The 25,973-nt window shown below is 50.8% G+C and overlaps 1 protein-coding gene and 1 long non-coding RNA gene across 2 annotated transcripts; one reads left to right on the forward strand and one right to left on the reverse strand.

The window, feature by feature from the left end:
* Window positions 1–4,519: 4,519 nt before the first annotated feature.
* On the reverse strand, window positions 4,520–17,408 carry LOC136494282 (WAT1-related protein At1g68170-like). Its single transcript, XM_066490452.1, has 4 exons — window positions 16,973–17,408; window positions 15,876–15,938; window positions 5,112–5,658; window positions 4,520–5,036 (listed from the first exon to the last, which is right to left on the reverse strand). Exons 1-4 carry the CDS (start codon window positions 17,152–17,154, stop codon window positions 4,707–4,709), a joined length of 1,122 nt encoding a protein of 373 aa, XP_066346549.1. The 5' UTR covers window positions 17,155–17,408; the 3' UTR covers window positions 4,520–4,706.
* On the forward strand, window positions 6,875–12,271 carry LOC136494897 (uncharacterized). Its single transcript, XR_010768742.1, has 3 exons — window positions 6,875–7,348; window positions 7,547–7,659; window positions 11,797–12,271. It is a non-coding gene; the product is annotated as an uncharacterized lncRNA (long non-coding RNA).
* Window positions 17,409–25,973: the final 8,565 nt, after the last annotated feature.

Below are 25,973 nucleotides of genomic sequence, written 5' to 3' on the forward strand. Positions count from 1 at the left end.
CACGCCACAGCCCCGAGTCAAGACCGGATGAGCCTAGGCGCGTGGCGGGGACACATCTAACGGCTTTGCCAGGCGATGAACGGTGTCGAGGTAGGTTGTAGGGTTGTCATCGTCAGACTCCTCGCCGTCGTCGTCCGCCCAGCGACGGCTCTTCGTGCGCCCACCGGAGGAACAACCTGGGCAGAAAGGCGCATGTCGGGTGAGAGGGTGAAGGAGCTTCCAGCGCCGTCGAGGCCGCCTGGAGGCGAGGACAAGCAGTTGGCCATCAAATCTGCATGCGGGTCGGCCGTGGCGGCCAACACCGGCGCTACCGCTGGCGAGGCTGAAGGCGGCGGTGGGGACTCGCTCGGCAGCTGCCGGACAGCTAGCCCACGAGCGCCACGGGCGTCGGCGTCGACGTGAGTGCCTAGGGCAGCATCCGGCAGCGACGGGGAGGCAGCCTCCGTCGGCGGTGGCGTTGGCTACGGTGAGGGCGTTGATAGAGCCCACGGAGCCACCTCAGCACCGGATCCAGCGGGGTTGGCCTCGGTGGCGGCCGCGGTGGCGGTGTGTTAGCAACCCAACTCGATTGACTAACAGATAACTCGAATCAAGTAGTAGGAATACAAGACCTCAAGGAGAGGGAGGTCTGGAATCAGCAAGGGATAGAGAGGAAGAGGCTAGAGGAAGAAGAACAGTAACTAGTAAGGGTAAAAGGTAATCTCATAATTTCTATCCCCCTGGTACTCTTGGCTTGTGCCTTTTGTACACCAGCGCCCAGCCACCGAGCAACCTTGGCCCACGGCCCATAAGGCCCAGCAACACTTGCTTCCTAACATTCTCCCCTCCTTAAAAATCGGCTTGCCCCCAAGCCGATGTCATGGACTGATAATGATTGACTGTATCTCTCAACTAGAATGATCCTCCGATGAATTCTGAGCTAAGAAGCAACCACCATTTGGCAGTCATAGCAGTGAAGATTGGCACTCCATTCCAGCAATGCTTCCTAGCCAGGCCTTGAAGTTGGGGCAACAGAAGAAGTGCAGGCCAACCAGTTGTGTGACTGTTCACCAGCACACACTAAAAGTAGCCTCCTAGATCCCAAAGCATGTGTACTAGCTGTATAGCAAGGAGCTTTTTAGAAAGGAACAACATAATGAACTGAGAAGTTGCAGGATTGCCAACATTGTAATCTACTTTATGCTGCAACAATAGCTTCAACATTTTAGCATGTCCATTTTCAGTAGCAATATGTATCAGCGCCCCACCCTTGTTGCCGATAATGACAACCTTAGCTTTAGACTTGCTACTGCGTTCAACCAGTGGCTCATTTGGTCCTCCAATTAGTTGTCGACCATGCTCTGTATTCCTAGGGTTAAACCTCTCAAGCAAAGAAGTCTGACAAACACCAGCATGTTGCTGATCTGTGTTCGCTTGAATTAGCATAATAGAACTCATGGGCCAAATTGTAGGAGCAGTAATAGAACCCATTGAAGTCACCAACTCCAGGCAAGCAGCCACTGAACTGAAACTGTTGGAAGCAGTTGCAGAAGATTCTTCTAAGAATAGCCACCCATTACTATTGTGGTATTCTGGTAGGTTTGGAGCTGCAGAACTTGGTAAACAATTTGATTGAGATGAAGCATTCCATGTCACACACTCAGGATTCTGAGGCACGTGAACAGATGAACTTGAGCCAGAAATTCCATGAAGATGATAGTTTGCAGCAACTACAGCATTTCCCCCCTTCATGAATCTAGAAGCACCATCACCCAAATTGACGCTACTGCTACTCTCATCACCTCTCCCTAAGACTCGCACATTTGTCTTCAACTGAAGCAGTAATAAGCTGATTTGTCCACGAATATGTATAGGCCATGGGGGCTTCCAAAGGCGACTACAGGAACTCTTGACAGAGAACCTCACAACCATGTTGAACGACGTCCATGGTGTAGGCCATAACTCAGCATCACAACCCGTCAACCTCAGTTCATTAGGTGGTGGCCATGGTTGGCGTTGATTGACTTCCAGAGACATATGACCTAACAACCCAAAGCCAATACAGAAGTTACAGAAGATGTCAGCATGTAGTGACAATACCACGAACACCTGGCGTACACCCGGACTGGCATGCTCCATAGTGATGTCAGGAGTCGGTAGTGCATCGACGAAGAGTAGCATGGCATGGAAGTGGGCCAGCTTGATGGAGTCTGGCGCGAGCTCGACGGCGTTGTCAACAGCAGTGCTGTCATCCTAGCAGAGGAGGTGGACGTGGAGGTCGGAGACGGTGAAGAAGAGCTCGTGCTGGGGGCTCCTGAGCTCGGCGGTGGCGGATGCCCCCACGGATAGGGTGGAGAGCGCTGACGCGGCGTTCCCATCAATGGTGAGGGTGGGCACGAGCTGCGCCTGGAAGTTGTAGGTCCATAGCAGCACCGGCTTGCACTGAAGGAGCCCCGAGGCGGACGTGGAATCCAAGAGGCCCAGGTCACGGCGGAGCACGTGCTTCTACGACGTGATTGCCCCTAGGACATCGGAGGCGCCCGCGAGGTGGGAGTGGACCAACAGCTTGAGCCGCGGTGGCGCGGAGGGAAGCGGGGAGAGGATGAGCAGCACATTCGCGTGAATAGCGATGACGTAGGCGAGGAGCGCTCCGCGACGAGCCAGTCCATGGCAGAGCGGACGTGGTTGTTGGCAACGACCTTCTGTGGAACCCGCGCGACGACGTGCGCATCGTGGCTATGACCCAACATCGAGCACCTTGTGGGCGATGCGCGTGGGGTCAAACTCGAGCAACACGTCGGGAACGGTGGAGGTTAGTCCGTTCTCGTTGTGGATCTGGTCGGCGGACACGAGTCCCATGAGGTCGAGGTCGTGCTCCTCCGAGGTGTGGGCAGGCTGCTCGAATAGCCCGTCCCAGTTGTCTGGAACCACCACGGCATCGGACCGCACCATAGGGATCCGCTCGAGGGCGCCGACGCGGAGGTCCACAGCGCCATCCCACTGCTCCTGCAGCGGCGGAGGCGAGGCAGAGTCAAAGAGGTCGGCCGATTCGTAGACGTGCTCCTCCAGAACGGGGTCAGGCTCGAACAGGTTGCCCCAGTTGTTGACGACCATGGGTTGCACCTCGTAGTGCTGCTCGACAAAGTCGTTGCCTCCGTCGAAGAGCCCGCCCTAGTTGTCGGCGACCACCGGGGCATCGAACTGCTTGGTGGTGGTGCACGCGGACGTCACAGCGTCAACGGCGAGCTGGTCCGGGCAGGCGAGGTCAGACTCGAGCACGGAGCCGAGGCACGACGACATGGAGCTATGGGGCAGCGCGATGGCAACCTTCTGGACGGCGTCGAGCGACGCGTTGGGGTCGGTGGAGGTGACGAGCGCGTCCACGGGGACGGTGCCAGAGTCGTCGTTGCAGGAGGAGGGAGCACGTCCGCATGCGAGTTGCTGCAGCCTGGCGAAGCATCGGTCCCAATGAGCATCCGCCTCATCGAACCTCCTGTGGATCTCGTCGAGGAGGGACTGGATAGAAGGAGAGATCTCAGTATGGGGATTCATACTGCTAGGATTTCGAGAATCGACGGCTCTGATACCAGTTGTTAGCAACCCAACTCGATTGACTAACAGATAACTCGAATCAAGTAGTAGGGATAAAAGACCTCAAGGAGAGGGAGGTCTGGAATCAGCAAAGGATATAGAGGAAGAGGCTAGAAGAAGAAGAACAGTAATTAGTAAGGGTAAAATGTAATCTCATAATTTCTCTCCCCCTGGTACTCTTAGCTTGTGCCTTTTGTACACCAGCGCCCAGCCACCGAGCAGCCTTGGCCCACGGCCCATAAGGCCCAGCAACACTTGCTTCCTGACACGGCGCCCGAAGTCAGCAGCGGCGCGGCCCATGAGGGAGCACGTGGAGGCGTCCCAACGCCGGATCCGGCGGGTGCGGGCCCAGTGACAGCCCCGACGGTGGCTCCCGTCGTCGAAGGCGACGCGGGCGAGCCAGGGCGGCAGGGACTGGCCGCCGGCGGTGGGCGAGGCCGAGGGTGGCCGTCCGCCGGCAGCGGGTCGAGTTCGCCGGTCGCGCACGAACGGGAGACGGTGCCGACGCTGGTGTGGAGGCAGCCGCCCGGCAGGCCGTTTGCAGCGTCCTCGACGGCGGGATCCGACGTGGGCGGCCCGTGGGAGGAGGCCGACGGCGCTGGCCGGGAGATCGACGCGGATGGGAGCGGCAGCGGCTCGCCTGCGCCCGCGCGTGCCCGCGGGGGTGGGGAAAAGGAGCGGGAGGTAGGGAGGGGAGGCGAGAGTGTGGCGGGCGCCGGCGCCGGGGCGGCTGCCGGTGCCGCCGGCGGTGGCGGCGGGCAGGGGGCCAGAGGAGTCGGGCTCTCGCGCGCGCGCGCGTGCGCGCGCGCGCGCACACACACACACACACATATATATATATATATATATATATATATATATATATATATATATATATATATATATATATATATACACACACACACACACACAACACACACACACACACACTCCGCGTAGAGACTGGATGGGAATGGAGGAAGTATCATCGTATATACTAGTAGTATTTATTTTTGTTCACCCCCGTGCATGCGTAGCTAAAGGGGTGCATGTGCATGGCGACTACCCCGGCAAGCCGCCAACAGGCAACAACAACAACACAGCGCTGTCACGCCGTCCTCCGATCCCTAGTCCCTAGGCCGGGCGATCACATCAGATCAGACGGAGTTTGCTGCGGGAGGCACCAGGACGCTGACGTGCTGCTTGTCGTCCTCCTCTCTGGTGGTGGCGGGGTGGTCGCTGACGCTGACCTTGGCCGCCTCCGCCGCCGCCTCGCGTCCCTTGCCCCAGAGCACGGCGTAGAGTCCCATGACGATGAGCACCGCGCCCAGCGCCGTGCCCAGGTGCAGCTTCTCGCCCAGCAGCAGCGAGCTCAGCACGGCCACCATCAGCAGCATCAGCGGGCTGAACACGGACACGAACAGTGGCCCGCGCTTCTTCACGCACCACGCCATGATCACCAGCGCGACGCCCGACGCGAAAATGCCCTGCAGACATGTATGCATGTCATTATCATCCGGGCAGCCAGGCATGCATGAGCAGCTAGCAAAACAACTACAGACCGAGTATGCGCAGGAGAGCATCCTGATGTTGAACTTGAGTCGCCACTGCGAGGCGTCCCTGTCGAAGCAGAGCGCGAACACAGCGGACTGCAGCGAGGTCATGATGCACATCAGGGCGGTGCTCGAGTAGTGGAACGGGTACTCGTTGCTCAGCTTCGCCTGCACGACGATCCAGAGCGCGTAGAAGAAGCAGCTGCTGACGCACAGCAGCGACCCCATGGCGTAGTTGGTGGTGGCCGTGGCGTCCACGTGCCCGCCGTCCCGGTGGTGGTGGCGCTGGGCGAGCGTGGCGACCAGGTTCAGGTGGCTGTGCCAAGGGGTGATGTCCACGCCCTTGTAGAAGGTGAGCAGCATGGCCCCGCCGATGCCCAGCAACGTCCCGGTCACCTTGGCCTGGCTGGAGAAGGCGTGGATGTCGAGTCTCTCGTAGCGGAAGGCGAGGGCGATGACGAAGGTCCACGCCGGGAGGAGGTTCGTTGTCGCGGAGGCGAAAGTGGCCGAGGTGAACTTCATGCCGGCAATGTACAAGTTCTGCGCCACCGTGCCCCTGCATGCATGCGTGAGTGCACAACAACCAGCGAGCGAGCTAGCTAGCATCACATTCATTCTTGGTTTATTTGTTTCGACGATCGTATATTATTCATCCATGCCATTGTATAAAATAAAAGAAATGCATAGAATCAGGAACGGCACGATACTGAATCTCGACATGCTGGACCTAAACGAGAAATATATGCATGTAAATCAGGCATGGACGACGATACGATGCATGGATGATGTTGATCGGTGAGGAGCTAGCATCAGCTGGTGGTTGTATATCATGTGGTGTCTATGGGCTATGGCCAACTAACTTTGAATTTCCACATGTATGTAACATGTTGCCAAAACACTACTGGAAACAGCAACATTGCCGAGGGCAAAAGACTTTGTCGAGAGCCTGATTTCGGGCACTCGGCAAATCCTTTCTTTGCCGAGGGCCGCCCTCGGCGAAGCTTAGCCCTCGGCAACGGCTCGTTCGCCGAGGGCCGGACCCTCGGCAATCAACGGCCCACGGCAAAGGTCCACCTTTGCCGAGGGCCGGGCCCTCGGCACAGTACCGCCTCTCGGCGACCTCGGCCGAGCGTGACGGCGGCACCGGCCGTCAGCCTTTGCCGAGGGCTCGGCGTTAGGCCCTCGGCAAAGAATTTGGAAATAAAAAAATAAAACTCTTTGCCGAGGGCCCGTTGTACAGGACCTCGGCAAATATTTTGAACGGGATGGCGCCGGCGGAAATAAAAAGAAAACATCTTTGCCGAGGGCCTTGGATGTTGGCCCTCGGCAAAGAAATTAAATAAAAAAATAAAAAAATCTTTGCCGAGGGCTCTGGATCTAGGCCCTCGGCAAAGAGGGGACCCCATATAAAAAAGGGAACGGCCGGGCGGGCGGCCTTATCCCAAGCCGCGCCCGCCCGAGCCGCCACTCGCCCGCCGCCGACGCCAGCTCTGGTCCGCCGCCCCGCCAACGGCCAGCCGCTCGCGGCTCTTCATCCGCCGGGACGCCCCGCCGCTGCAGGGCCGCCGCATCGTCGTCCGCCCGCCGCCGCCGCGCACGCCACGGCGCGCTCGGCTCCGCCGCGCGGACGCCGCCGCCGCGCAGGCCGCCGCCGCCCCTCCCCCGTCGCCCCCCCGTTTCCTCCTCTCCTGTCGTCTCGCCCCGTCGCCTGCCCACGCCTGCCGCCGCCCCCGCCGCGTCCTCCGCCGTCGTCGCCCGGAAGGTTTCGGTGCCTCTGCTCCCTCCCCAGTCTCTTCTTTACAAAGTCACCTTGATTTCGCAATCTTGACCTGAAACCTTGAAATGTTGTTATTGCGCATCATTGTATTGCTTTTGCATGGATTAGTCTTTGTTGCTAGTGAACTGATGATTATTTCTGCATAACTGATCCGTAAAGGGACGTTTGAAATGATTCTACTACAAAGCTTAGCAAAATCTGAATAACAACATTTATGCTCGCTATTAAGTATGAATGGAATTAACTCCTATAGGAAGAGAAAAGTGTAATGTGCTTACTTACAGCCCGGAAAATTTAGGATTTACTGGTTCAGTACTTTTCTGCAGTTGCACTTGTTTTATTCACTGTCTAAGTGGGTCATGTTTTGAAGCAATTACTTGGGCATGCAATGCAGGTGGTTCTAGATAACGGCCTCGTCTGGACGACCTTACCGTCACCTTCACTTCCCCGTCCCTCGGTCGAGTAGAAGGTAAAACCATGGGTTGTCGGCCATCGCGCCATTTTTTGATGTGGATGGCCTTCGTGCCTCCCATTGTTGATGTGTCGGCCTTTGTGCCGTGAATGTGGGTGTTGGCCATCGAGCCAATTTTTTTTGCAGGTTTTGGAAACCTCCCCGTACAGGAGAGGTTCTGCCGAAATTTTTAACTTATACCCTTTTTTTTTGCAGAGCAGAGGACGTCAAAGGAGCTTCAGAGTAGTCGATCGTCCTCGTCGGCGCTGCGACTCTCCACTGCCCCGACTCGCCACTGCCCCGCTACCCTGTCTCCACCGCCACCTTAGGTATAAACAACCTCTACTCCTGTATCTTTGTCGTAGACTGCGTAAACCAGTTAGGCGTCTCCCGTCCGAAAGAGATACGGTTGGAGGCATGCAGATCACTGTGTGTATCTGACCGTATCTGTTTCGGATTGTCCACGTTTTTTGGACAGCCCACGTATGCGTAGATGAGGTCAGTTTCCATGCTCCGCTCCGATCCGAGCCAGAATTTCGGCAGCACCTCCCCATTGTTCTCCGAATACACAAACTTCTTTGCAGGACGTGTATTGGGAGAACATCGGAGAGGTGCTGCCGAAATTCTGTCTCGGATAGGAGCGGAGCATGGAAACTGACCTCATCTACGCATACGCGGGTGGGATTAGGATCTATCCTCACCTATTAGACAGTAGGAACACCGGCTAGGTGCAGTTGATGGTTACGTTACTCGGTGATGTATTTGTCAAAGGATGGAGGACCGTCAGTGGATGTACACGGGGCGAAGAAGTCGAAACGATTACGACGTGGATTGGGTGAAGAGGACAGATGACTTCTTGAAACATGCATTTGGCAAGGGTGTAGCTAAAGGGCATTCTCTAGTTTGGTGTCCGTGCAGCCACTGTGACAACAGGAGAAGGGTGGACAAGCAGACCATGGGTAAACATCTTGTGTACCATGGTTATACGCCGGGCTACCACCGGTGGATCTACCATGGTGAAGCCGTTCGTATCAGAGAGGAGGTGGTGAGACCACGTCTCGAGCCTTTTGATGATGATGCTGGGGTAGCAGACATGATAGATGACACTCACCAAGCTCAGTTCGCTGAAGGACGTGACAAGGAGGAGATGGAGGCAAACGTAGAAGCCTTCTACAAAATGTTGGACTCGGCGTCTAAACCCCTTCACGAGCATACAAATATTTCTCAGCTGGATGCCATTGGGCGTGTGATGGGGCTGAAGGCCGAGTTAAACCTGAGTCGAGAAGGCTTTGATAAGATGTTGACTGTGTTTGGCACCATGCTACCGAAGAACCACATTCTGCCCCCCAACTTGTACGAGTCAGAAAAACTCCTTCGTGCGCTCAAGATGCCATATGATAAGATACATTGTTGTCCAAAAGGGTGTGTCCTATTTTGGAAAGAACACGAGCATGCAAAGTACTGTCCGAAGTGTGGATCCTCCAGATACCTGGAGGTAGTATCTGGTGATGGCCAAAAGGTGCAGCTTACGATCCCTGCGAGAGTCTTACGTCACCATCCTTTCATAGCGAGGATCCAACGACTTTTCATGACCGAGGAAACTGCGAAACAGATGACATGGCACAAGAATGGCAAGCGGTACAATCCGGACAAGATGGTTCATCCATCCGATGCTGAAGCATGGCAGTACTTTAATGATCGACATCCTGAGAAAGCAGCTGAGGCTCGGAATGTACGTGTCGCCTTCGCAACAGATGGATTCAATCCTTATGGATTGATGTCTTCCCCATACACATGTTGGCCTGTGTTCACTATCCCTCTCAACCTCCCCCCCTGGCATCGCCTTCCAACGACAGAATGTATTTTTGTCATTGATAATTCCTGGACACCCAGGAAGTAATATGGGAGTGTTCATGGAGCCTGTGATTGACGAATTGATAAAAGCTTGGGGAGGGGTATGGACATACGACCGAGCTACAAGGTCAAGCTTCAAAATGTACGTTTGGTATCACTACTCTCTGCATGATTTCCTGGCGTATGGGTTATTCTGCGCCTGGTGTGTTCACGGGAAGTTCCCGTGCCCACTATGCAAGAAAGCTGTGAGGTTTATTTGGTTGAAAAAGGGTGGCAAGTATTCGTCGTTTGACAAGCATCGTCAATTCCTCCCTTCTGAACATCCATTCAGACAAGACATCAAGAACTTTACAAAAGGTGTTGCAGTGACAGACCCTAAACCCCACTCAGGAGTGGTGCCGAGGTTCATGCTCAGATAGATGCTCTCGTGCCCAACGAAGGAGGTGGTTTTGTGGGTTATGGTGAGGAACATATGTGGACTCATAAGTCCGGCTTGACCAGGCTCCCCTATTTCGATGACCTTCTTCTGCCACATAACATTGATGTAATGCACACCGAAAAGAATATCGCCGAGGCACTTTGGGCAACTCTCATGAATACAGAGAAATCTAAGGACAATGTTAAGGCTAGAGTGTACCTGGCGACGTTGTGCGATAGGAAAAAACAAGAGATGCAACCTCCTAGTGGTCGAAACAAGAAGTGGAAAAAGCCTAAGGTGGATTTCGTCTTGAAAATAGATGCCAGGAGGGAAGTACTTCAATGGATCAAGAACTTGATGTTCCTAGATGGCTATGCCGCTAATCTGAGCAGGGGAGTGAACTTAGGCACTTTGCGAGTCAACGGGATGAAGAGTCATGACTACCATATATCGATTGAGCGGCTTCTCCCTGCAATGGTCCGAGGCTACGTCCCTGAGCATGTCTAGAAAGTGTTGGCAGAGTTGAGCTATTTCTTTCACCTGCTGTGTGCTAAGGAGATATCTCGGAACATCGCTATGGAATTGGAAAAGGTGGCACCTGTGTTGGTCTGTAAGCTGGAGAAGATCTTCCCACCCGGCTTTTTCTTGCCGATGCAGCATCTGATCGTGCACCTTCCCACTGAAGTACGTTTGGGGGGCCTGTGCAGTTTCGTTGGTGCTTTCCAGTCGAGAGAGGACTAAAGACTGTTCGTAAGAAATGTACAAATAAAGCCAGAATTGAGGCTTCCGTTGCAGAGGCATACCTGCGGGAGGAGGTGGCAAACTTCACAACGCTGTACTACAAGCCGAACCTTCCTAGCAATCAAAATCCACTCCCTCGTTACAATGCTGATGAAAATGAATCGACCCTCGGCCTTTTCCAAGGACAACAGGGTAGCGCAAGTGGATCGACCGTTATGATCTTGACAAATAAAGAGTGGCGCAGTATCATGTTATACGTGTTGAATAACCTTACTGAGGTGCAACCTTTCATCAAGTAAGTTCTCAATGATCTTGTTTCAATACGCCGTTACTATTCAACGTCCAACCCTATTGATTCTCGCTCCAACAGGGAATTTGTTCGTGAATCCTGGCATGAACCTAGGGATCCTACCCCACAGGAACAAGACACCCTTCTATCGCGGGGCGCGGGAGCGGATAGGCCTGATTTCATTTCTTGGTTTAAACAAAAGGTAATGTCCAATTTAGCTTGTACATTCGATATTCGAATATAACGATCTATCATGTTTGAGCTTGCAGGCCCAGACCGATTCGTCCATGAGTGATGAGTTGAAACAAGTTGCGAACGGCTGCCAAGCTAGGGTGAAGTCATTTACCGGATATGACGTGAATGGTTATCGTTTCCACACAACAAGATACGAGCAAACCCGGCCCAATCGGAAAACCACAAATAGCGGAGTTTGTACGCCTGGCACTGATGGTCTCGACTACCATGGAAGAGTTGAGGAGATCTACCAACTAGAATTTGATGGTGACAAACCTCTTAAACCTGTCATGTTCAAATGCCACTGGTTCAATCCTCGCGAAACGAGACTGACCCCTCATCTTGGGCTAGTCGAGGTGCGAGAAGATTCCGTTTATCCGGGAAAAGACATCTACATTGTGGCTCAATAGGCCGTGCAGGTGTATTACACGAGATATGCCAACCAAGCCAAACAGGAGCTTCAGGGTTGGGTTATTGTGCACCAGGTTTCTCCACACGGCAAACTACCAACCCCTAACGATGACGATTACAACTTTAACACAAACACATATGATGGAGAGTTCTATCAGGAAGATGGGCTACCGGGGACGCTTCAGATAGTCCTACCCGAGGCCCTCGAAATGGAAGTAGACAACGAAACAGTTGATGACGAGGACGATGGAGATGTGGTGCAAAATGCCAAGGAGATACAAATGCTTGAGCGATTACTTGTAGCAAGTGACGAGGACGATAACATAGAACCTTCGGATAGTGTTGCCTATTTGGATAATGTTGACAGTGATGACGAGACCTATAATCCCAATCATGAAGATTATTCGTAATACATGTAATACTATGTCTTGTTTATTTATTTTCATTTATATTTTGTTTATTTATTTTTAGTCTCTAATATGTGTACTAACAAGTCTTGTTCATTCTTCGTGCGTGCAGGTGATTGATCAAAGATGGCGAGCAGCCGGCCACGACGTGACACACCCTCGGCTTACGCGAGGAGGCCGCCGGAGGAGGGGGAGGCAGGCGAGGGACAGTTGCAGGAGGCAGCGGGAGGACGAGGGACAACGGCAGGAGGCCGCGGGAGGAGGGGGAGGCAGACGACAGGAGGCAGTGGTAGGAGGCAGCGGACTCAGCCCCCTGAGCCCGTGCCACCGACGGAGGAGCACGAGGAGGAGGAGGAGGTTGAGGAGGAGCAGGGTGCGGTGCCTGAGGACGAGGGAGGCGAGGCGTCGGGTGTCTACCAGCGAGGCCCGGCGACGCTCCCTTCGTTTCCGCTTCCTTAGAACCGTCTAGTGCTTCGCCCTGTGCCGCCCAAGTAAGTAAATATAAATGATATCACAACTACTTCATATGATATGTTTGAAATCGAAAGAGAAACTGATAAATTTTCTTCTTACTTGTGCAGGGCTTGGGAGGTGTTGTCAGGTACTCCTCTACGCTCTCCCGCGACCGTCTTGGGTGTGTTGTGCCGGAAGTGGTTCCCCGGCATTGTGGAGTTGCCGTCGGAGGCCTAAGAGCCAGCCTACACGTGGGACAGGTATGCCCTGGGCGAGGACGACCAGTACCGCAACAAGCAGGAGCGGATACTTGCTGAGTTTTGGGTAAGTTCCTCTCGCACAACATTAATCAATCCTTCACATTGAATTCTATTTTTTTCAAATAAGGATTGGATATATCATCTTTTATGCAGAGGTTTTTCAGGGCCGAAGAAGGAACCGAGGGCCTCGCTGATCGTGTGGCGCATGCAGCCTGTAGGAAGTATGTCACCGACATGTTTCACGAGGCGCGCGTCCAGGCCCACATAGACTACTACGCGTCAGCTCGTAGAATGACAGTCACCAAGAGGGAGGCTCGACAGATGACGCTGACCCAGGAGCAGTACCTTGAGGTACATGAATAACATTGATATTGTTTTGTTTTTGAATTAAATATGTTCAATTTCATCTTCATATATGTCAAACACTCGTTGACTTGTAGGTGATTCCCTGGTGGTGCCGAGCGCATGCCGACGCCTGGACAATGATCGTGGCTAGGTGGTTCACGCCGGCCTACATAGAGAAGCACGAGTCTCAGCGGGCACTGCGTATGCTCAGGCCAGCTGCCACTCACCATCAAGGCAGCAGGAGTCTCCCCGGATTCAAATCGGCATATGTAAGTGATTTTTCTTCTATTTAGTTTCACGCTTAACGTATGCCTGATTGCTCACCACCTGCCGCCTTTCTCGCAGGAGGCTGCGCACCCGGACGAGGATGTCTCGATGTTCACGGCGTGGGCTATGTCCCACCAGACCAGGGTGGCCGGCGATGTCACCTGGGACCCGACTGCCCCTCGCGAGGCATACTCCGACCTTAACGTGTACACTAAAGTCCAGGAGTACACGTCGGCGGTACAGCAGCGGCACGGGCCAGAGTACGACGTCCGCACCGAGCCCATTGATGCCGAGGCCATCATGAGGCTCGTTGGCGGCAGGAAGCACGGCCGGACGTGGATTGCGAACGCCGCCATCGACCCCACCATTGTTCCCACTCTGAGCCAGCTCCGAGCACAGAGCATGAGTTCCAGCCAGCCCATACGCTCACGGCCTACTCCACACTGCAGCGGGTCAATGCGCTCGAGGTAATTCTTGTTTTACTCGTCGTAAATTAATATTCTCACACTTGAGTTAGATTTGTATTACTGAAATATTGGAGTGCAATATTGCAGGCCCAGAACAACGAGAAGACGGCGCAGATCATGGCCCTCACTGCTCGGCTGGAGGCTGAGCAGGCCGCTCGGGAGGCCCAGGAGGTCAGGATTGCAGAAATGATGCAAATCATGCAAGCTCTTGGGTAGAAGACGGGTGTGCCTATGCAGATGTCAGCTCCTCCGCCTCAGGTGCCGCACACGTTTGCAGCTACTCCTGTAAGCGTTAAAGTTCACTTCTCGCTTGTGTGACATAGAAACCCAGAGAACACTAGCTACTGATTTGCTTGTATGACATAGAAACCCAGACAACACTAGCTATAAAAAATTTGATAGGTTTCTGTCTAAATACTAAAACTGTAGTCCTAGAATAATTACTGCAATCTCACATAAGCATATAATTGTTTGTGCAGCCTCAGTCGGCGGGTTCCAATAACCCCCCTCGTGCGTCACCTGATTCTGGAGGCTTCGTTACACCACCCTCGACGCAGAGGCCAGACGGTTGGGAAGGTTGGTGACGCAGAGGCCAGACGGTTGGAGAGGTTGGCCAGCCTCAGTCGGATTTGAACTTGTGGACTTGACACTTGAGTTAGATTGTGGACTTATGGAATTGTTGAATTTGGACTTGTGATGATACATGTGATGATCTATGTGATATCTGTGACATATATGTGATATTTGTGAGATATATGTGATGATTGTGATATTTGTGGGATATTTCTGCTGTTGAATATATATATATATATATATTTTGTCTGCATGGAAAGCAAGAAACAGGTGGAATGTTGAAAATTTTCACTGGTCTTTGCCGAGGGCCTTGACCATAGCCCTCGGCAAAGAAATTCCCAGGAAAAATTAAAAACAGGTCTTTGCCGAGGGCCTTAACCATAGCCCTCGGCAAAGAAATTCCCAGGAAAAACTAAAAAGTAGGTCTTTGCCGAGGGTTTTGAACACAGCCCTCGGTAAAGAAATTCCGAGACAAAAATAAAAACGTAGGTCTTTGCCGAGGGCCTTCGATATAGCTCTCGGCAAAGAAATTCCGAGAAAAAAAAGAAAATAGGTCTTTGCCGAGGGCCCCGCGGTATAGCTCTCGGCAAATAAATTCCAAAAAAAAAGCTCTTTGCCGAGGGCCTGTATGTCAGCCCTCGGCAAAGACGCCGTGCAAAATAACCGCGTACCTAACGGCTACTTTACTTTGCCGAGGGCCGCCGTTAGCCCTCGGCAAATACTTTGCCGAGTGCCCGATAAAAGGCCATCGGCAAAGACTCCTTCGCCGACGTTTTTTTTCCCGAGGGTTCTTCACCGAGGGCTGCCCTCGGCAAATCCTTCGCCGACGGCTGAAGAGCCTTTGCCGAGGGCTTCAGGCCCTCGGCAAAGACCCTGCGTCCAGTAGTGAAAAGACCACGCCAGGGATATATACCAGTAAATAAAGGTGGTTTCAGGAGTTGTTTCTTTGGATCAAATAATACTAATAGTTAGCCAGCCATGGCTAATAACTACTAACTATTAGCCAGCTAATTATCAACAGCCAACATGGACCATTTCTGCTAATGCAAACTAATAGTTAGCACCTTATTACCTAATAGTTAGTTGGTCTATTAGCATGTCTCTTTTGCATCCATAGCTGTTGGTCCCCTACGACTAATAGTTAGCTGCTAAAAATTAGATGAGGATCTGTTTGGATCATCAGCGCAGCCTAGCTAATGTCTTACCTACCACCTAGCTAACAATTAGCTATTAGTTGGTTCCTCCTAGCTAACATAATTAATAGTTAGCCGGGTGGATCAAACATGACATAATTTTGCTTGCTTTCCAGGTGGCACGACATCTCTCAGCATTGACATATTCTGCGGCCAACTAGCCTACTACACCACCGGCGCCACAGCTTCCCGCTAGGCACTTCCACTACCAGCGACAGCGAGGGGTGATCTCACTGTGCCATCCATGTCCCCCCTCCACGACCTTTCACTAACCGCTCGGATGCTCATATATCTAGCTTGCTCAGTCGTTGTCTTCCACAACACACTACGTATAGCACCGTCATTACCTCGCCTCGTCCTCCTCAATCCATCACCGCCATCTCTTTATTGTTAGGTCCCATCCTCCCTTATACATTTGACTCTATAGTGCTAGCTCCAACCCATACCCTTAACTCTAAAAATAATCATACCACCTTTTCCGAAGTGAACAATGAATAGTTAGATTAGAATAAACAAAATTAAGTTTTAGCTTAGGATCAGGCAGGTGGTAAAAATCAAGTTTAATATACTTTAATTTCTTGTTAGGAAGAAAGTAATATTTATGGGACATAACGTAACACATATTAAACCTACCCTGAGAGGCCACACGCGAACGACAGAATCAGCACCCTCCATGTCAGCTTTGTTCGGTTCTTCCTGAAATTATTAAATGGTATAGTAGATATTATAAAACATAAGCTTCAAGTGAAATGATGCGTGCATGAGTATTGTAACTGATCTGTCAATGAAGTTTTTGTTTTAATTTGCATGCACATGTGTGGTTAGTGCAAGAAGAGTGATAGATAGACATGCTGGTTCCAAAAAAAAACTTAAAAAAAGATCAACAATACATACATGAAGATGAAATTAAGATTGTTTGGATCCCATGTTTTATGAAAACTAGATTTTATCTATAGAATAAGTTTTAGCCCAACTACCGGCAAAACGATGTTGGGATGCGCTAACTAACTTGGGATTATCTAAAACAAGTTCTCCATAGCCTAGACAAGTGAGCATTAACAAAAATGAGTTCTTTTTTGTGTGTGTTGTCAAAGAATCACCTGATGATGTACAGTATCTGTATTGCCAACGTCCAACAAATCTAGCAATCAATCCACATATATCCCAAATTTCAGTTTTTCCCTCCTGGCAGCAAGCCAGCAATGGCGGGAATAAGTAAATTAACTATTGAACAAAGATTTAGATAAGAGAAAGTGCTATCTATCCATTACTATAAAAAGCATTTGTAAAGAAGAGACTGGCCGCTCTGTTTGCTTGTACACGTAATTTCTAAAACTGGCTGCCCAACTGTCCCTAGAAATTGATTTCTAGAGACGACCGGGAATATATACGAGCCGAAACAGCCACACTAAACACAAAGTAGCAAATTAACCGACCACGAACTGGATAACAAATTAACCGACCATCACGAACTGGATTTTAATAAATAACCTTCTTTCACTAAAACTCGCTTGTAATCCAAACAGTCACTAAAAAAATACACGCCCAAAACAAGGTGCTGGAATAGCGTTAGCAGTGTTCTAACGCGCGTGCACAATTGCCTGATCCGTACACAAGGCAAGTCCACATCAAGAAAACCACGAGGACCTTTACCATATATCTAACGCCTACGCACAATTGAGTGATTCATGAGAGCTTCCATTTCTTTTGGAGGGTAATATATCCAGTACCTCTCGAGGAAGTAGGCGAGCGGCGCGAGGAAGGCCGAGGCGAAGAGGTAGCGGTAGGCGATGAGTACCCTTAGATCCATGCCGTCCGACACCGCTAGCTTATAAAAGATATTAAGGCCTGCAAAGAGAATCTGGAACACCACCATCCCCAGCACAGGTCCGGCACCGGCACAGGCCGCCATTGCCCGGCACGTACGGCCGCCGGCCTGACGACGACACTCTTCCCGCGTGCCGGGAGCGATGGAGAATCAGATCGAATGGATAGAAAGATCGAACACGGGCCGGGCCGGCAGCCTCTCTGATGTCTGATCTCGATGGAGAAGGGGCGTGTGTGGCCGGAGGAGCCGGCCGGCCGGGAGAGACTACTCGATCGTTCGCGCGCTGCTGAGTCCGTCCGGTTGGATCGGCTAATGTGTTGCGTGCCGGCCGGAGAGGGTTTTTTTTTGTTCCGGCGACCGAACAGGGGGTTTAGAGTATATGTAGGCCACCAGGACAGGTAGCTTTTGCTTTCAGCGAGATCCGCATATAGGGACTGGAAGGGAATGTATCACACATGTTTTCGTGCAGTCCCATGCATGCGCCGTCAAAGGGGTACAGGGGCCGGGAAGGCAAGGCGGCAACAGCAGCCTGCCTTCTGTCCTTTCATTCCGCAGAGTGTCCAGATCTCCACGCATGGGCATGGCATGCACGCTCCGAGAGCGAGCGAGAGGTCCTGGTCGGCCGGCAATCAGCTGACAGCGCCGAGCGAGCATCAGATTTTTTTTTCATTTTCTTTTTTTTTCTTCTAAAAAGTAAAAAATAGTAACACTGCCGGGTGAGAAATTAAACTGGCGGTGTGGAATGCGTCGGTATCACAGCCGCTTCCAAATTCAGTAGTGGTGGTGACCGGGTTCACAGCAGGTGTGATGGTACATTTGAAAACCTTTGATGTAAAATTTACAATGCTAAATGCCAGTACCTTCCCTTTATATCATGCTTTTCGATTCTTAAAATTCAGGTAAGATTCTGCAAGGGCAAATAAAAAAAAAGGATAGGGCCATGGAATTAGACTTAGGAGAGAGCACTACTCTCTGTAATGGCCACCTACCGTACAACTTACTATCATACAAGAGCATATTTCCAGTACAGAAAATAGCTACGATTTTTTTAATAAAGTGGCAGCTCAGCAGTGAAGAAAAGTAACTTGCAAAGCAACATGTGCTTTGAGATTGAAATATGATTAATGTGGCTAATGCATTGGAGACAACACTGATTACCAGCAGCCACACAAATCACCGAGAAAGGTACAATGTTTAGGCAACATCACATTTATGTTAAGAGCCAACCCCCTATGACAGGTAGGGCCATTTACTGATTTCACACCAAAATTGGTCTGAATTGGCCAAACTTGGACCGTCCGCTGACCGACCAATTTTGACCAATTAGGCTCACCTTTTGCACATAGCTTCTAGAAGCATTGCCCATCATAATGATGTATTTGGATAGTCAATTGGCCATACTTGGGCGGTCGGCTAACCACCCAAGTTGGGCCCCATACTTGTTTTTATTTTCTATTTTGTATCTACATTCAAATAAAGGATTGTACATGTGGAACCAAGTTATTTGAACCAAAATCATTCATGTTATGCTCATTTTCTTCCAAGGGTGACACTTTGTTAACGGTTTTGACTACGTAAAACATGATGAAATTACCATCAACATTCAACATGTCCTTTGTGTTGATCCAAACGACTAACCGTAGGAAAGACATCCAACGATGGCGGCCATCTAGGAAGGTATATAACTGAGAGGAAGAGATAGATAAAGAGAGAGAAGGCTGATAAGACCGGAGGTTGTTTCACGTAGCATATTAATTATTTAGGAAAATCATTTAAGTGTACAAACACTAAATTATTAGTTGGCCTATGAATCATTTATTATTCCACCAAAACAATTCATTCTTATCATAGTATTATTTAGTGCTTGTATATAACTGAGAGGAAGACATAGCAATAGATAAAGAGAAAGAAGGCTAAATATTTTCTTTCATGTCCTTTGTTAGGGTTAGCCATCTTATTTCATTAGGGCTTCTCACTCTCATCACACACACAGTCACACCTAGACACACCCGACACACATGCCGTTGGAAAGATAAGACTAGAAGGTTGTTTCACGTAGCATATTAATTACTTAGGAAAATCATTCAAGTGTACAAGCACTAAATTATTAGTTGGCCTATGAATCTTTTAATATTCTACAAAAACAAATCATTCTTATCTTAGTATTGATTTTGACTTATTATAAATGAGTAACCTTTGTAAACGCACATCATCGTCTACTTGCATATTAGGGTTCTAGAAATGAAGGTAGCTAGACTAGACACTACTAGACATATCCACTTTTCGTCACTGAAGGAGCCAAATTCGTCACAATTTTAGTTTTATGACGAATTTATGACGAAAATCGGTTCGTTATAGAAGTCGCATCACTCTTGTATATCTATGACGAATCTGACAAAATCGTCATAAAAGTGCCTTGATCTGTGACGAAAAACAGATCGTCATAAAACTGTTTTGGCATGCGTGGCAGGGGGCTGCCATGTTGGTGGGCGCTTCCGTTGGAGATGCTTTCCACGTGTACATGCTATAGCCCACGTGTACATGCTATAGCCGGTTGCATTGGAGATGCTTTGAGTATGTGTCACCTTCTTATTGCACAACGTGGCCATCTCTGGTTCTTTCATGTTTTAGATTTTTATTGGACCACGTGTCATTTCCCTGTTGTTTCACATGTCTGTTTTATACTAGCACACGTGTCGTGTTGCCGTTGGATCACATGTCACTTCTTTATTGGACCACATGTCATATTTTTATTGATCCACGTGTCCGTTTCTTATCTGACCACGCGTCACTATGTTGTCCGTCCACGTGTCGTATTTTTATACATCCACGTGGCTTGACGATTTCCTTCCATGTGTCAAATTTTTAATAGCCCACGTGTTGTACCCTGGCCAATTCAAGTGCCGTGCACTGGTTCGTCTATGTGTCATATTTTTATTTGATCACGTGTCCTGTCCTGGTTCTACCGCGTGGAGTACAATCAATTCGTCATATAAGTAATTCAAGATTGTTACTACTGCACAGACTGACTACATAATTATTTAGCCTGGCAATCCAATAACAATAATTTACATTTCACACGTCAGCAGCGAACCACTGATAGAGTATCACCACATTAAACCGGCATACGAGTCCACACATCAAACCGACACATGAGTCCACACATTAAACCACAAATGTTCACTGCATCAAGCCGCAGGAGTTGAAGACTGAGAGTTAACAGAAGAGTTGAAGCGCTTGCATAGCTCACGGAGATTGTTGTACACCTCTAGTTGTTGTTTCTAGCATTTCTCAATCTCTCTTTCAGTCTTTTTTGTCTTTCTCTTCAGTTCATCCACTTGATCGACGAGGGCAGTGGAACTTTCCTGTTCAGCTGCAAGCTATTTTTGAAGCATTCTCTTTGCCGATGTCTCTATTCTAGTGGACCTTGTCTGGATACCAGCATTCTTCAAAAAAAAGTTGTTGCCGCTTCCCTAGGAGGGGGCCTTGCCCTGGTGGACGCAGAGGACCTTACAAACAATATCAACACTAGTAATTGGTTGCTGCCCATCAGCAACAGGTTCTGCTTGCACAGTTTCCATAGCTTCCTGCGAAATTCAATCAGCAAAACATTAGGTTACAGGTAGTGTAAGAGGACTTGAATTGAAAACCCAAGAGATTTGATGCATAACAAGTAATACATAGGTCTTCCTTAGCCTACTGTTGATAGAGATTACATAAGCTTCAGTAGGCTTTTGCTATGTTTTCTTCTTTTATGGCAATGGCTTCAGTAGATTTTAATGGAAGCAAAAGAAGGTACTTACAACTGCTGCTCTTGCAGTATCGCTCATGCCATTTTTTGTACTGGTATGGAAGTCCCTGAATATTTCCACAACATTAACATCTTCATCAGGTGGACCATTTTCTTCTTCAAGTCCTTGATGTTGTTCTGCTGCATTCCTCTTGTTCTCCTTCTATTCACATTGCACATAAGTTTTGGTTTATATTTATACAAAGGCAAGAGTAACAATAAAACACAACCATCACTTACAAATTTTTGCATCTGGACAACATAGGAGCGAGATCCTGTAGCCTGGTGGTACTTCACTTTTGCACGATTTCGCTTGTTGTTCTCATATGTTTCCTATAGCTTCATTTGTGTTAGACTACAACACAAGTAGACCATAGCAAGACTAGATAGGAAATCGATAGGTTTAGACACCTTGTTCTTAGCACTACACCAAAGCTTGATAATAAGTTCACACCATTGTGCATCGTTCATGGACGAGACATGAGAGGTCATACGGATCTGATTAGCAGGGACGCCATTGAAGTATGTTTTTTCAACCTATAGCGTTCCTGCAGTACCACAGACTGCATTACATTTCGGTAAGCTTTTTTTGTTGGTGAGTGAACACCGTTAACGCGTAGCCTTCCCTGCACACAATAGTGTGAATGAAAAGTAAATCTGTTAAAGTTGCTCAAAGCAGAGTTGAATGTCAAGAGGGATACCCATATATACATTTAGCCTTTCCACAAATCTTGTGCAATAGACGGCGTCGAGCTTCTCCCCCTTGTATTCTTTCCAATGCGTCAAAATTGGTACTTCCTTCCTGACTGCTACACTTGCCTCTAAGGCAAATGTGGGGGTACGGCCCCCGGTATCCTCAAGTCAAAACATGGGCCGCACCATCAGAGGTGGCCCTGCCCACAAGACCAAGGCGTGCACGGCGCTACTCGGCGTGCACCGTAAGACATTGTATAGTATCAAATAGGATACTTACCTTGTAATCCAGTCCCTCCAGACTATATAAGGAGAGGCAGGGGTCCCCTAGCGGACAAGCTACTTGGTCGTTCAGATCAATACAATACACCAAAGACACAGGACATAGGGTATTACGTCGATCAGACGGCCCGAACCTGTCTAAATCGTTGTCTCTGTGCCTTGTGTCACCATCCGGTTCCTTATTACGCGCACCCCCACCGACAAATCTACCATCGCGGGATACCCCTCGGTGGACTGCCGACGATATTCTGTCGACAGTTGGCGCGCCAGGTAGAGGGTGTGTGTGCTGATCCATGGCGAACCAGATGGCATACCTCAAGACCAATGTCGTTGCAGCAACCCATCTTGCTGCGACAGCCTCCTTCAACAACATCTACGATGAATTGGCGGCGGCGTTCAACATTGTAAGCGGCACCCGTCATCAAATCCATCTACAACGGCGACAAAAGAAGACTCCACGTTCCTGCCAGGATCAACCTTCACCGTCGTTTCCAGCACTCGACGTCCCACCGTTAGCCGAAAATCCATCATCAAGAACGAGAACATGAAGACGTAAATAGATCGGACAACATGCAGCAACATGCAAGCCAATCAGAACTTGGCTTCTTGCATGTACATGTATCTGCGTGCATGCATCGCTCGTACAGGAAGATGCATGCGTGTATTACGTCAAGATCCGACACTGTGCCGATCGACGTACGGGAAGGAGTACAAATCCATCTATAGCAGCGGCAACAACTCTTGAAGATCAAGACCTCAACGTCATCATGGCTCCGACGCAATCAATAGAGGGGGGCTATGAATCAATCTACACAGAGGATATAGCTGTGCGGTCTCATGTCCATCTACAAAGCATGCAACGCAAACTGAGTCCATACAGCCATATACAAGCTAATTAATTATTGAGGCTTCCATGCGTGCATACATGCAAGATGCATGGCGACAACCTGGAAGACTACTCGGCAACTGCTCGGGTTGATCAAGAAACTACCAGGAAGCAGTTTCAACTACTCAGCCACGGTGACCAACTACGTCTATTCGACTACGATTCCTCGCAGCCGCCCGAGCCTCAAGCGAGCTGCCCGCGTCGCCGATCAGTAACTTCGGAAAGCTCGAGGGCCGGGAAATTTCGTACACGCCGACCAGATAACGCCATATGCCGCCGATCAGACTTTCTGTCTGAAGCTAAGTCGCGCTTTAATATTTTTCTAAATATTATCCAATCTTCGTATATCGTCATAATGTTTCTCCGAACTGTTTTCTCCATGTTTGCTATCCAAATAAGTTTTCGAACCCACGAACAGTCATGTTGATGCTCGGACGTCTCCAGAGACGGCCCTGTCTCCGGCTCCTCCCTACACGTGCTACGGGCTCCGCGCTCTGCGTTAAGGGTGGTCAGCAGTGGCTCCTTGGTCACGCCTTTTCCTCCTATACGTGCACGAGCTCCGCGCTCCGCGTTATGGTTAACGGGCTAGCTAGGGCTGGAGACTCAGCTACACACTAACTGTTCGTGCAGTTTATATTAAATACATCTTCGCTCCAACTGATCGCCGAGCTACATACGCTATTTTTTCTTCGGAGTTCATATATTTTTACATCATGTACTACCTGTTCTATATGTTTGTATTGTAGGATCATCGTCCAGGTGATCGAATCACCTGGTGCTCGGGCTTCCCCACCGATCAACTGGTCGGACCGCTCGGTTCATAGACTCCGTAGCCGACCAGTTGATCGGACTGTTCGTCGGTTGCTTCTACTCAATGCTCACTTCATCGCCGACCAGTTGACTAGACTATTCGTCGCTCGTGCTTCATCGCCGGCTACGCCGGTTACTCCTCAGCGCTCGGTTTCTTCGTGCTCGAGGAGTAAGTGGGCACACTTCACCGCACGGACGTCGCCAGCTACGCCAGGGACTCCTCGGTGCTCGGACCTCGCCAGCTTCGCCTAGGACTCCTCGGTGCTCGAACATCGCCGCCTACGCCGGGGACTCCTCGATGCTCGGTCATCGTCAGCGACGTCGGGGACTCCTCGCTCCTTGGTGCTCGGTCATCGCCAGCAACGCCTGGGACTCCTCGCTCCTCGGTCATCGCCAGCGACGCCGGGGACTCCTCGCTCCACGGTGCTCGGACATCGCCGCCTACGCCGAGGACTCCTCGCTCCTCGGACATCGCCGCCTACGCGTGGGGACTCCTCGCTCCTCGGTGCTCGGACATTGCTGCCTATGCCGGGGACTCCTTGCTCCTCGGTGCTCGGTCATCGCCAGCGACACTGGGGACTCCTCGCTCCTCGATGCTCGGTCATCGCCAGCGACGCTGGGGACTCCTCGCTTCTCGGTGCTTGGTCATCGCCAGCGACGCCGGGGACTCCTCGCTCCTCGGTGCTCGGACATCGCCAGCGATGCCGGGGACTCCTCGCTCCTCGATGCTCGGTCATCGCCAGCGACGCCGGGGACTCCTCGCTCCTCGGTGCTCGGTCATCGCCAACGACGCTGGGGGCTCCTCGCTCCTACATCGCCGCCTACGCTGGGGACTCCTCGCTCCTCGGTGCTCGGTCATCACCAGCAACGCCGGGGACTCATCGCTCCTACATCGCCGCCTACACCAGGACTCCTCGCTCCTCGGTGCTCGGTCATCGCCAGTGACGCTGGGGACTCCTCGCTCCTTGGTGCTCAGATATCGCCGCCTATGCCGGGGACTCCTCGCTCCTCGGTGCTCGGTCATCACCAGCGACGCCAAGGACTCCTTACTCCTCGGTGCTCGGTCATCGCCAGCGACGTCGGGGACTCCTCGCTCCTCGGTGCTCGGTCATCGCCAGCGACGCCGGGGACTCCTCACTCCTCGGTGCTCGGTCATCGCTAGTGACACTGAGGACTCCTCACTCCTCAGTGCTCGGTCATCGCCAGCGACGCCGAGGACTCCTCGCTCCTCAGTGCTCGGACATCGACAGCTTCGCCGGGGACTCCTCGATGCTCGGACATCGCCGCCTACACCGAGGACTCCTCCGTGCTCAATCATCGCCGGCGGCGCTGGGGACTCCTCGCTCCTCGGTACTCGGACATCGCCAGTGACGTCGGGGACTCCTCGCTCCTCGATGCTCGGACATCGCCAACTACGCCGGGGTCTCCTCGGTGCTCGGATCTTGCTACGTCTCATCGGTGTGCTATCAAGTTGCTCCATGCTATTTGGATCAGGGTGCTGATCTTGGGTAGCACATCTGGGGTCTTGATACGCGCATGTCAGACAACGTTGGCAAGCTTTCAGACTTCTTTTTCTTTGACCATGCTACAAGATTCATTCTTCATCTTCCAGCAGGCTCGGAGACTAAGTGGGCACACTTCACCTTGTGGTGAATGTGCTTGTTCTCATCTTGAGGATACGCCCGGGGACTGGCTGCCTGCTCAGCTGGTCTTCTACTTTATGACCCTAGCACCACGTGACTACGTCACCTACTGTTAGGCTCGGGGACTAGCTGTGGGGGTACGGCCCCCGGTATCCTCAAGTCAAAACATGGGCTGCACCATCAGAGGTGGCCCCACCCACAAGATCAAGGCGTGCACGGCGCTGCTTGGCTTGCACCGCAAGACATTGTATAGTACCAAATAGGATACTTACCTTGTAACCCTATCCCTCAAGACTATATAAGGAGAGGCAGGGGTCCCCTAGCGGACAAGCTACTTGGTCGTCTAGATCAATACAATACACCAAAGACACATGATGTAGGGTATTTCGTCGATCAGACGGCCCGAACCTGTCTAAATCGTTGTCTCTGCGCCTTGTGTCACCATCCGGTTCCTGATTACGCGCACCCCCACCAACAAATCTACCATCGCGGGATACCCCTTGGTGAACTGCCGATGATATTCTATCGATGGCAAACTTGGCAGCTTGCACTGGATCATGTGGCCTTCTGTTCCCCTTGATAACAGAGATGCGCATCCTCGCTCCTCCTAGTGATTTGCTCATTTTGTCAAGCATAATTCTATGAGTTTGAGGCCTTGACTTTCTCACTCTTCCCGGCAATGGTACTATACAGTTTTTATACATTTAGATTATTAGAAAAGTTACATGGATATCAAATAGCTAGTGCAAATTGATTGATAGACATCTATAAGGTAATACCAACCTAGGCAACTTTCATC

The sequence above is a fragment of the Miscanthus floridulus genome, chromosome 11 (assembly GCF_019320115.1).
Source record: "Miscanthus floridulus cultivar M001 chromosome 11, ASM1932011v1, whole genome shotgun sequence".
In the NCBI taxonomy this organism is placed as follows: Eukaryota; Viridiplantae; Streptophyta; class Magnoliopsida; order Poales; family Poaceae; genus Miscanthus; species Miscanthus floridulus.

Bases quoted from the DNA above. Each gene is read 5' to 3' on its own strand.
- LOC136494282 (XM_066490452.1), bottom strand. From the start codon at position 17,154: ATGGCGGCCTGTGCCGGTGCCGGACCTGTGCTGGGGATGGTGGTGTTC. The intron at 15,939-16,972 runs GTACTGGATATA...TAATAATTTCAG, and splicing joins CTCGCCTACTTCCTCGAGAG to GAAGAACCGAACAAAGCTGA. The intron at 5,037-5,111 runs GTCTGTAGTTGT...ACATGTCTGCAG, and splicing joins TGCTCTCCTGCGCATACTCG to GGCATTTTCGCGTCGGGCGT.